At 41.5% G+C, this 12,137-nt stretch overlaps 1 protein-coding gene across 1 annotated transcript; it reads left to right on the top strand.

Moving 5' to 3' along the window:
* Window positions 1-9,843: 9,843 nt before the first annotated feature.
* On the top strand, window positions 9,844-11,893 carry LOC121736368 (carbonyl reductase [NADPH] 1-like). Its single transcript, XM_042127526.1, has 2 exons — window positions 9,844-10,802; window positions 11,660-11,893. Exons 1-2 carry the CDS (start codon window positions 10,169-10,171, stop codon window positions 11,851-11,853), a joined length of 828 nt encoding a protein of 275 aa, XP_041983460.1. The 5' UTR covers window positions 9,844-10,168; the 3' UTR covers window positions 11,854-11,893.
* Window positions 11,894-12,137: the final 244 nt, after the last annotated feature.

Consider the following 12,137-nt stretch of genomic DNA (forward strand, 5'->3'; position numbering starts at 1 on the left):
GTGATTTTAATTTTAAAATCTATGAAATATTTTTTACCCAGTGGAATTTTCAACATTAAAATTTATTTTTTAAATAACTTTGTTAATTTAAGTGCCTTGGCAATTTAATATAACATTATGTAGTTACTAGATGTTTTGTTTTATTTTCTCAATTTTCATATTGAATAGCCCCATTTTAATATTTTTATGGCATTAGTCTACGAATAAAAACTATTAAGTAAGTATACTAATAGGTATTATTTTGTGACTTGTCTATCAAGTGGTATTTCCAACATCAAAATCTATCAATTAATTAATTTAAAAAAGTAATTAAAGAATGTTTGTGTGCCAAAGCCTACTATACGGTCAACGATTTCCTAAACAATAGCACATCTTGGGAGTAGGATGGCTGCTTGCAAGGCTGCTTCTACATTTATTATATCTGACTTACAATTGTGTATTCATATTGTGTAGATTAAGTTATTTACATATTGTAAATTTTATTTTTTTAAAAGACAAATTTTCCACTTTTTTTACTAAAAAGTGGCCCCGTGCGAGTTTCTTACGCCGGTTCTTCTCGCCGGGTTAGTTCCCGAACCGGTGGTAGGCAACATGTAGTTCAACGTTCTGAAAATATTTGATTCAAATTTATTCAGAAATAAAACAATTTTTTTTTTTTTTATCAGAGAAAAACAGCATCAATGAATAAGACATTCGCTGAGTTTCTAGTGGGACGTTTAGATAATATAGCCACAGGCCCACAGCCCACAGCACTGCCGCTACTCCTCGCGCTGCCCGTAATATTGCGCTGAATACTACGAATAATGAAAACTAAGACTGGATTGCATCAACTAACTTTAACTGTGACTTTAACTTTGACTACAGTGCAAAATGTCAAATCTTTGGGTAAAGTCAAGGTAAAGTTAAAAATGGACGCCATCAAGACGCCATATTTAAGGGTAAAGTTAAAGTTAAATTTACCTTAACTATAACCATAAATTTAACTTTACCCACGCCTCTGGTGCAACCCAGTCTAAGGAAACTGGAAAAGTAACTCCGTCAAAAAACATGCTCCGCATACTTGTCAAAAAAGTGTACCTTAGGCAATGATGAAAAACTCAAAGCAGATATGTTACTACCGCGCGCGTTGTGAAGATTCAAATACGGCCCAATTGGGCCGTCTGTTATTTAGTCTGCATCGAGCGCAGTTACGAACGTGTCACGTCTTGTCTTACCTAAATAAATTGAAAATGACGTCGTGCGTGTTTCGAATATGTACCAATTATGACTCGAAAGTAAACAAAACACATGGAATCTCTTACCACATGTCTTGATTGCAATAAATACCTCGATTATTTACATTTTCAATTATTTTTTCGAACAATCTGGAAAAAATCGAATTTTCGTCATAGCCAGGCGAAGAAAGAGACAGCGATACGATTCGACGTTTAAAAATAGAACTGTCTCTTTTATGTAAATGGTTTTTTGTATCTTTTGTTTCACTTATCTGTCAAATTTTTCAATGTTTGCAATTTTGAATTTGAAAATTGTTTGGAAGAGATTTAAGCCGGAAAATAGTATGGAAGTAACATATCTGTATTGGCGGCTCTCGACATAGGCGAACGCGTTGGCCAACGCGTCTGCAGACGCGTTGGCCAACGCATTCGCCTATGTCGAGAGCCGCCATATAAAAGGGCCCAGTCACGGCAGGACTGCACGGCAGTCCTGCCGTGAATGGGCCTCACTGATTGGTTCACACTCGGTGTTGCCGGCCGGAAACACCGAGTGCGAACCAATCAGTGAGGCCCATTCACTGCAGGACTGCCGTGCAGTCCTGCCGTGAATGGGCCTTTTTAGTAGAATATTATTGACCTTAGGTACCTACACATTTCAATACATTTGCAATATTTAGGTGACCTTGAGCGATACTAGGCTGACGTTACATGATGATGACAGATCAAAAGGAACCAAATTTAAAACGGTAATAGCATAGTATGGGAGTTACGATTCCTTAGTTTTTAATATTCGTAGGCTGAATACTATAGAATTTTTCAATGCTGAATACTTGTGGAAGTAACGACGACGCCAGCGGCATGACAAGTGGCAGCGCCCACTTCCCTGATTACATTATTCACAAATCACAGATCACTTGGAGTTCGGCTGAATGTAAACGGTAAAGATACGGTAAAGTAAAGTATAGTCTGTCAAGAAAGTCATGACAGGCGGGAATTTTTTTAAATAAAAAATATGAGAATAGATGCATTCGAGATAAAAATGTGCAAGGTGACAATATTTAAAATGTAATAAGCGTTCTCTGTAAAAATACAAAGAAAAAAAATACACCGTCTTCGATCACTAATATTAACTTCGCACTTATTTCAAGAAATTGTGCGTCGACTCAAACTATAATCAAAAAAATATTTTTGAAAATTGTCCACTTTGTCCACATAGTCACGCTCATGGACTTAATGTCTGACTTAACTGTCGTAAGGTTTATGGTCACGCTACACATTTTGGCGGAATTACTCGATTACGTTTAGAAAATTTTCCCGCCTTGACTTTCTTGACAGGCTATGACTTTTAAGTTTTATCTTAAGGCGCTGATGGTTGTGTAGCAGTACCTACGTTCGTGCGCCGATTGAAACAAAGAAAACAACGCGCTCTGAAAAGAACGCACGCCGTCTTTGTATACGTTCGTTATAGAAGTTGAAACACAGAAGAAAATCGCTCTGCAAAGAACGTACGTTCGCAATGACGAGAGAAACTGTCCGTGTAATAATACCGGACATGAACCGGCCTTGAAAAAGGCATTTTTCTAATAAGAATTCTTCGCAACAACACTACGCGTCTTCACATCGAGGTTACGTCGAGCGAGGGATCTTCGCAGCGTGGCTACGGTCTTCATGGCGTTTGCAGAGCTTCCATCTTCACAAAATGGCGGCACTATAATTATTACCGGCACGGCGGCGACCGGCAGCGAGACGTCGTCGGTATGGAATGCGCGCGCGGACTGAATTCGCGGCCCGCGAGAGCCCATATTTATACTCGGGCGATGCCAGCGCCGCGCGCCGCGGCGCGGCCAGTTTCTCGCGCGGCAATCTTATTTACCTTGTAAATATTTCTTATCCAATTTTTTTCCCTTTCTAATTTTTGTAAATGTTTTTATCCCTTTCTGTACATCTCTTTCTAATTGTAATAGCCAATCACAATCAATCTTTTAACCTTTGTACATTTTTTAATAATAATAATTAACTCATTTTTTGTATATAAGCAGCGCATTTTTGTAAATAAATCACTTCAGTTCACCACAGTAAATCGAGTTTTACTCTTTACTCCTCCGACCTCTAGTGAACTCTTAGAGTGACCAACCGGTCCTCTAAACTGGTGACCCCGTGAACAACAAGCAACCTCTGCAAGAAGAAACTCTGCCCGAAGAACAAGAGGAATCTCTGCCCGGGAAACTCTCCGCAACAAAACGCTGCACGACGAAACGCTGCTCGGACGAAACGCTGCTCGGACGAAACGCTGCTCGGACGAAACGCTGCACAACGAATAGCTGTCCGAAATCCCACTGAAAAAATGGAACCCAGAGGCGAATCCCTGCCCGAAACCTCGGCACTCACCAGCAACCCGGCGACGTCACCGTCATCACAGGAAATCGCCGGCATCGCACTCTCCATGAGAATTCCACCATTCTGGAGAGACAAACCCAGGCTCTGGTTCGTCACTTTCGAAGCAGCCACCAGCAGCCTACAGAAGAACCAAAGCCAGCTCTCCCAGATGGTTATCGCTCGTCTAGAAAAAGAGGACATCGAACAGATCGCCGACCTTCTGTACAACCCGCCAGAGACAAACGAATACCAAGCACTCAAACACCGGCTCATCTCCGCATATGAAGAATCTGACAGCCGGCAATTTCAAACGCTGCTGTCAGACATGGAATTGGGAGACCAGAAACCATCACAATTACTCAGACGTATGCGAAACCTGGCTCGCAACAAGGTCCCCGATTCCACCCTACAACTCATGTGGGCCAATCTCCTCCCGACAAATATTCGCTCCGTCCTGGCCGTCAGTGAAACGTTCCAGTCGAAGACCACACTCGACGAACAAGCTGCGCTAGCCGACAAGATCATCGAGCAGTCAACTGTAAATAATGTAAATAGCATCTCATCAACTCATCGTGTAAATAGCTCCGCATCGACTTCATCAAACATCGAGTGCCTGCTCATAGAAGAAGTAAGAAAACTGTCTCTAGAGGTCGCTGAACTAAAAAAACAACAGTTCAATAACAATTATAGAAAAGAAAATTACTATCGACGCTCAAGGTCAAGACATCGATCGACATCAAGATTCCGGCAACGATCGACATCGCGTCCACATTCTTCATCACCATCGCCTTTCTGCTACTACCACAACAAATTCGGGAAAGAAGCGCGAAAATGTACACAACCGTGTACTTTCAACAACCCGGAAAACTAGACAGAACGTTGGCAGCGGCGGAATCCGGCGTTCACAACAAACAATACCGCCTATTCGTCACGGACAAGACTACGAATCTCACTTTTTTGGTAGACACGGGTGCAAACATATCCGTCATACCAAAAAAGAAAGGCCTCCATCTCCAGCCGCTACCTTTTCAACTCTACGCCGCCAACAACACCGTCATACCGACATACGGCGAGAAGACATTAGAACTTAACATCGGACTTCGCCGACCATACAAATGGAAGTTCATCGTCGCCGCAGTCTCGAAGCCAATCCTCGGTGCCGACTTCCTGCAACACCACGAACTCATATTCGACTTGAAAAATAGAAGACTCATCGACGGGAGAACCAGTCTACATATTAACACTCCCGGACGCTACACGGACGTACCTACTGTCCGTAGTGTCGACAGCACGCAGGCGTACCACGACATACTAGAAGACTTCCCCGGCATCACGAGATTGACAGCGATGAATATTACACCGAAACACAGCGTCGAACACTTCATCGAGACGTCTGGGCCACCGCTACATTGTCGCGCCCGACCGCTACAACCGCATCGCTACAACCAAGTGAAAAAAGAATTCGAAAATATGATGCAACAAGGTCTCTGTCGTCCCAGCAAGAGCGCTTGGTCTTCTCCGCTTCACGTCGTACCAAAGAAGAACGGCGACATAAGGGTGTGCGGCGACTACCGACGACTCAACGCAGTAACAAAGCCCGACCGCTACCCTATTCCCCGACTACGAGACTTCACCTTCCAACTCGCCGGAAAAACTATTTTCTCGACGATCGACTTGAACCGAGCCTACCAGCAATTACCAGTCCATGAAGAGGATATAGAGAAGACAGCAATCATCACACCATTCGGTTTATTCGAATTTCCGAGAATGTGTCCCGGCCTTAGGAACGCAGGCCAGACATTTCAACGTTTTATACACGAAATACTGCAAGGCTACGACTTCGTCTTCTCGTTCATCGACGACTTGTTGATCGCATCCAGCAGCGAAGAAGAACATCGCCAACACCTGCGGTGTGTTCTTCAACGTCTAGAAGAAAACGGAATCACGATCAACCCAGCCAAATGTGTACTCGGAAGTAACGAAGTAAAATTCCTCGGCTTCACCGTAAACAGCGATGGAATCAAGCCGCCACAAGATAAATTACAAGCGATAGAAGAATTCCCATTACCGAAGAACATAGAAGAATTACGACGTTTTCTCGGTATGCTAAACTTCTACCGAGACAGCATTCCGAACGCCGCTACAATTCAAGCCCCGCTACACGCATACTTACATAATGCGAAAAAGCGAGACAAGACACCGATCGAGTGGAACGAGACATCAAAAGAAGCATTCACGGCATGCAAAAATAGCATCAAAAACGCTGTTTTGCTCGCCCACCCGAATCACAAAGCACCGATCGCTATTTTCTCCGACGCCTCGGACACCGCAGCGGGAGCTGTAATACAACAATTCAACAATAACAAATGGCAACCACTCGGCTACTTTCCGAAGAAATTTACAACAGCGCAAACGAAGTACAGCACCTACGATCGCGAACTTCAAGCCATCTACATGTCAGTAAAATATTTCAGAAAAATATTCGAAGGCCGAGAACTCATAATATTCACCGACCACAAGCCATTGACATTCGCCCTACAGAAGAAAACATCGACATCGGAAACTCCGAGAAGAACTCGACAACTACTTTTTATCTCCGAATTCACGCACGACATTCGTCATATCAGCGGAAAAGACAACATAGTCGCCGATACATTCAGCCGCATCGAAATAATCAACACGCCGTCAGCTGTAAATTATGAAGAGTTATCTCGCGCGCAAGAGCGAGATAGCACGCTACCTACACTCTACAGCCAAGAAAACTTAAGTTTCAAAACAACTACGCTACCTAACTCCGATATCAAGATTGTATGCGAAACTTCAACAAAATACGTTCGGCCGTACATTCCGCAAGACTTTCGACGCGCCGTGTTCGACTCCATTCATAACATAAGTCATCCTGGAACAAAAGCATCAAGAAAACTCATCGCGCAAAAATTCTTCTGGCCGTCAATGAACTCCGACATTAGCGAGTGGACGAAAACCTGCATACAATGTCAGCGAAGCAAAATACAACGACATACATCGAGCGCCGTGTCGACATTCCCACAAGTCGACCGCTTTCAACATACACACACCGACATCATCGGACCGCTGCCTACAACAGCGAGTGGTCATAGATACCTACTTACTATGATCGATCGCTCGACAAAATGGCCTGAAGCTGTACCACTCACCGACATCACCGCCGAAACCGTCGCAAGAGTATTCTACGAGCAATGGATAGCGAGATTCGGGTGTCCGACTACAATAACAACTGATCAAGGACGCCAGTTCGAGAGTCAGCTGTTCGTCAACCTAACTCGATGTATGGGAATAGAAAAAACCCGTACAACGCCGTACCACCCACAATCTAACGGCATGATCGAACGCTGGCATCGAAGTCTCAAGAATTCACTGAAAACAAGACTCATCAACAGTAATACATCGTGGATCGACGAGCTACCTACAGTTTTACTCGGACTACGCGCCGCCATACGAGAGGACACCGGAGTCAGCGCCGCCGAATTAACCTACGGCCGTAACCTACGTTTACCGGCCGACTTCTTCGAAACAACATCATCATCGAGCCTAGATCATACCTACATCGAGCAACTACGAAAAAATATCAACTCTCTCAAGCCAAAAAACAATGTACAGCGCCACGGTAATCAACGCAACATCTTCATACATCGTGATCTACTTACGTGCGAATACGTATTTTTACGTAACGACGCCGTAAGGAAACCACTTCAAACACCGTACGACGGGCCGTACAAAGTTCTCCGACGAGAAGAAAAATACTTCGTAATACAACTACCCGATCGCACAGCAACAGTATCCATCGATCGTTTGAAGCCCGCCTACATACTGAGAGAAGATTACCTCGGCGAGTCAACGAGCAATGTACAACAGTCACCGGTAATTCTCAACTTACCTAATACCAATTTACCTGTTACCTTACCTTCACATACCAATAATTTACCTCAAAATACCTCATTACCTTTTACCGTTACCTCATTACCTTTACCTTTTACCTCACAACCATTACCAAGTGCAACACCGATCAAGCAGAAGTTACCAGCAAGTCCAGCACAGAAGACAACAAGAACAGGCCGTGTCGTCAGACTGCCGGTACGCTTCGCTTGAGGGGGAGCACTGTAGCAGTACCTACGTTCGTGCGCCGATTGAAACAAAGAAAACAACGCGCTCTGAAAAGAACGCACGCCGTCTTTGTATACGTTCGTTATAGAAGTTGAAACACAGAAGAAAATCGCTCTGCAAAGAACGTACGTTCGCAATGACGAGAGAAACTGTCCGTGTAATAATACCGGACATGAACCGGCCTTGAAAAAGGCATTTTTCTAATAAGAATTCTTCGCAACAACACTACGCGTCTTCACATCGAGGTTACGTCGAGCGAGGGATCTTCGCAGCGTGGCTACGGTCTTCATGGCGTTTGCAGAGCTTCCATCTTCACAAAATGGCGGCACTATAATTATTACCGGCACGGCGGCGACCGGCAGCGAGACGTCGTCGGTATGGAATGCGCGCGCGGACTGAATTCGCGGCCCGCGAGAGCCCATATTTATACTCGGGCGATGCCAGCGCCGCGCGCCGCGGCGCGGCCAGTTTCTCGCGCGGCAATCTTATTTACCTTGTAAATATTTCTTATCCAATTTTTTTCCCTTTCTAATTTTTGTAAATGTTTTTATCCCTTTCTGTACATCTCTTTCTAATTGTAATAGCCAATCACAATCAATCTTTTAACCTTTGTACATTTTTTAATAATAATAATTAACTCATTTTTTGTATATAAGCAGCGCATTTTTGTAAATAAATCACTTCAGTTCACCACAGTAAATCGAGTTTTACTCTTTACTCCTCCGACCTCTAGTGAACTCTTAGAGTGACCAACCGGTCCTCTAAAGTTGCAACTACGTAAAATGAGTTTTTTAAATAATGTTTTTTGTAAAGAAAATGTCATTAAGTATAAAAAGTACCGTTCTAAAGTTGAGAAAATTCCTATACGCAAAGGTATATCAGTACACAATTTGAAAAATTCTGCTTGATAGAAAAAAATATCAAAGATGACTGTTATAACGCTGTTTTTCATAATTAACCTAACCTAAATGATTTGATATATTTGATTTGTGTAATACTAAAAACAAAAGGTTTTTTCTCCTATTTCCTATATTATCAAGTCACGCGGCGAGCACGTAACCGCCACTGTATAAGGCGCGCTGATATAAATGTTATTTTAATGTCCTTTACGTCGATATTCGTACTGACAGACATCGACCTGCTTATTTTAGGGACTACTGATTGAAGGATTTTCATTTATATTTTTAATTTTAATTTTAACAATCTTAACTAGATGGCGTAAGGATAGACACTTCTAGATTTTCTATTGGTTCCTCACCGATCTGAAATTATCTGCAGGTTGGCATCAGTGACTACGTCATGTGGGTCGTGTTTCCAAAAAATATCAGTGTACTGTCAAGTGTGACTTATATCAAAATATCTTAAACCTAAGCGATCATTGGCCTAAGCGATTAGGCCAGTACACTGGTAATAGTTTAGGAACACGCTGACATAATAAAAACTTGTCAAAGTGAAGCTTGACAACTGAAAGAGTTTTGGCGGGCATATCACTTTCAAACTTCTTCTACTTTTTATTGTTGGTGTGGTTTTTATTATTTTTTCCCAAATTGTGTTATTTGGGTTTTTGATATTCATTATTGGTAAAATATTAGCCATTAAATATCCGTTATTTTGCACAGGTGCAGGTAAGATGTTATCAAAACCAAAATGTATAATTCCTGTGACATTTGGTGTGAATATCGGTAAAATATAGGGTTATTTCTTCCGTGAATTTTAGCTAAAACATCGTTATAATAACTTTATTATCCTATTCATTGGAGTATTATTGCGTCTTTTTCAAATTGAAATGTATCAAGTTTAACATTCTTTTGCCCAGTTTTGTAGCAATTATTGATGGTATTCCATGGTATTCCCTGGTATTACCGATAGTTGTCTACCCATACGCCATTTAGTTACTAAAATGGAAACTGTTTGACAATCAAATTAAAAATATAGGAAAATCCATGGAAAATCCCTCATTTATAAGGAAATGTGAAAAAAAACTATGCTTTTCATAAAAAAGTCAATGTCGTCGTTGACAGCTGACAAATGACATCTTCAAGGTCATTTGCAATGTGACATGTATTATTTCAAGTATTTCAATGATGGAATTCACAAAGGAGCCATAAATAAGAAGAAGAAGATTCAATGATGGAAACATTATTCATTGAAATAAACAAATAATCTATAAAAGTCAATGGTATTAATTATTACGTCAATACTCAAGCCCCAAGGTTATAGGTAGCTGTACGGTGTTAGGTGTACACCGTGTACAGTACTATTTACTATAATTTTGAAACTTAGGTTCAGTATCTGTATTCTGTAATCACTAATCAGTAATCACCTCACTACCGTAATCTGTTGATAAATGTTGAGTACCGATAAATGAATACCTACTGATTCAATTTTAGTCACTACTCACTTCTCAAACGTTAAGAAGCATCAAAGTACCTATAATGAGTACAAAAGTAGCTGTAGTCACCGGATCTAATAAAGGTATCGGGTTTGCGATAGTTCGTGGTCTGTGCAAAAGATTCGCTGGCGTTGTTTATTTAACTTCCCGCGATGTAACTCGCGGTAGAAACGCCGTAGAACAACTGGAGAAGGAGGGACTGAAGCCTAATTATCATCAACTAGACATCACCGACGAGAAAAGCATAGAAACTTTCCGCGACTACTTGAAACAGAAGTACGGCGGTTTGGATGTGTTGGTTAACAACGCTGCTATCGCTTTTAAACACGACGCCCCCGATCCCGCGTCAGTACAGGCCGAGCAGACTCTCTTCGTCAACTATTTCTCTCTTCTTTCGGCGTGCAACATTCTCTTTCCCATTTTACGCGATGGTGCCCGGGTTGTGAATATTTCGAGCTCCTGCGGCCATCTCAGTCACATTCCCAGCGAGAAACTCCGTCAACGCCTCCAAGAACCCACCCTGACTATTGAGGAACTCTCTCAGCTGTTAAAACAGTATGTGGAAGCTGCTAAAAACGGCACCCAAGCTGCAGAATGGGGCAACTCCTCATATGTAGTATCTAAAGTTGGGGTGACAGCATTGACTAAAATACAGCAGAGAATGCTAGCTGATAGAGGTATGTTCTGTTCTTTTCAAGTTTATGTACAATATTTTTTCATTATAATAATATTATAATAAACATGTAGACACATACACATGTAGATAAATCATAAAGTTAACATACCTAGCAGAAATCGGAATAGAACAACAATCTCGAGCTGTCAAACGTAACCGAAATTGGTTTCATCTGTGTGTAAAAATATGTGTTCCTATACACTTACACAAGCATGATTGAACGTGATTTCTATGAGATTAAATTGTCAACGTGCGGCACGTGCCGACTGGACGTCAAAAAAAGAGTGCTGCTGTCATGTATCACACGTCTCTTTTTACCATGCAGTGTTACTGATAGTGACATCTCTCTTGCTCAGGCCTTTGTTTCTCTATTCCGCTAGGTATATTAACTTTATGGGATAAATAAAAGTACTACCAAATAAAGACCAAATAGCATTCCTACAAAATCTTTTGGGGGTTGCTAAACTGCTTACACAATGTTCATTCTTAGGGTTCTGTACCTAAAGGGTGAAAACGGGACCGTATTCATGAGACTTCTTTGTCTGTCCGTCTGTCTGTCTCCACCCAATAAAAACCAAAATAAAATTGATATTTAAAGGGGGCTCCCATACAAAAAACATGATTTTTTGGCCTTTTTTGCTCGATGTCAATAATAGCAACAGGTAGGCACTTGATATTTTCACAAAGGCCTTCATTATAATATTGTCTACTTCAATATTTAAGAATAATAATAAAATAAAAATTTATTTCCTATACAAAATACACAATTTTTGGCCTATTTTTGCTCTATAATGGTACAGAACCCTTTGTGCGCGAGTCCGATTCGCACTTGGCTGATTTTTACTTTTATGCTTACAGATATCAAAGTAAATTCAGTCCATCCTGGCTACGTAGACACAGACATGACATCACACAAGGGACCTCTGACTATTGATGAGGGTGCCGTAGCTCCGCTGTTCCTGGCCCTCGATGCAGCTGACTCTGTGAAGGGCGAATTTGTTTGGTATAACAAGGACATTGTTAGTTGGAATGGACCATATCCGTCCAAATAAGATTTTTATGCATCTTATAAAATATTGTAAGTATATAATATTTTGTTTTTATAAAATATATTTGTCAACTGTGTTTGGTTTTTTGTGTCCCATGATCATCCCATTTTTAGGGTTCCGTAGCCAAATGGCAAAAAACGGAACCCTTATAGATTCGTCATGTCTGTCTGTCTGTCGGTCCGTATGTCACAGCCACTTTTCTCCGAAACTATAAGAGCTATACTATTGAAACTTGGTAAGTAGATGTAGTCTGTGAACCGCATTAAGATTTTGATTCAAAAATGGAA

Source organism: Aricia agestis, chromosome 19, assembly GCF_905147365.1.
Source record: "Aricia agestis chromosome 19, ilAriAges1.1, whole genome shotgun sequence".
Taxonomy (NCBI): Eukaryota; Metazoa; Arthropoda; class Insecta; order Lepidoptera; family Lycaenidae; genus Aricia; species Aricia agestis.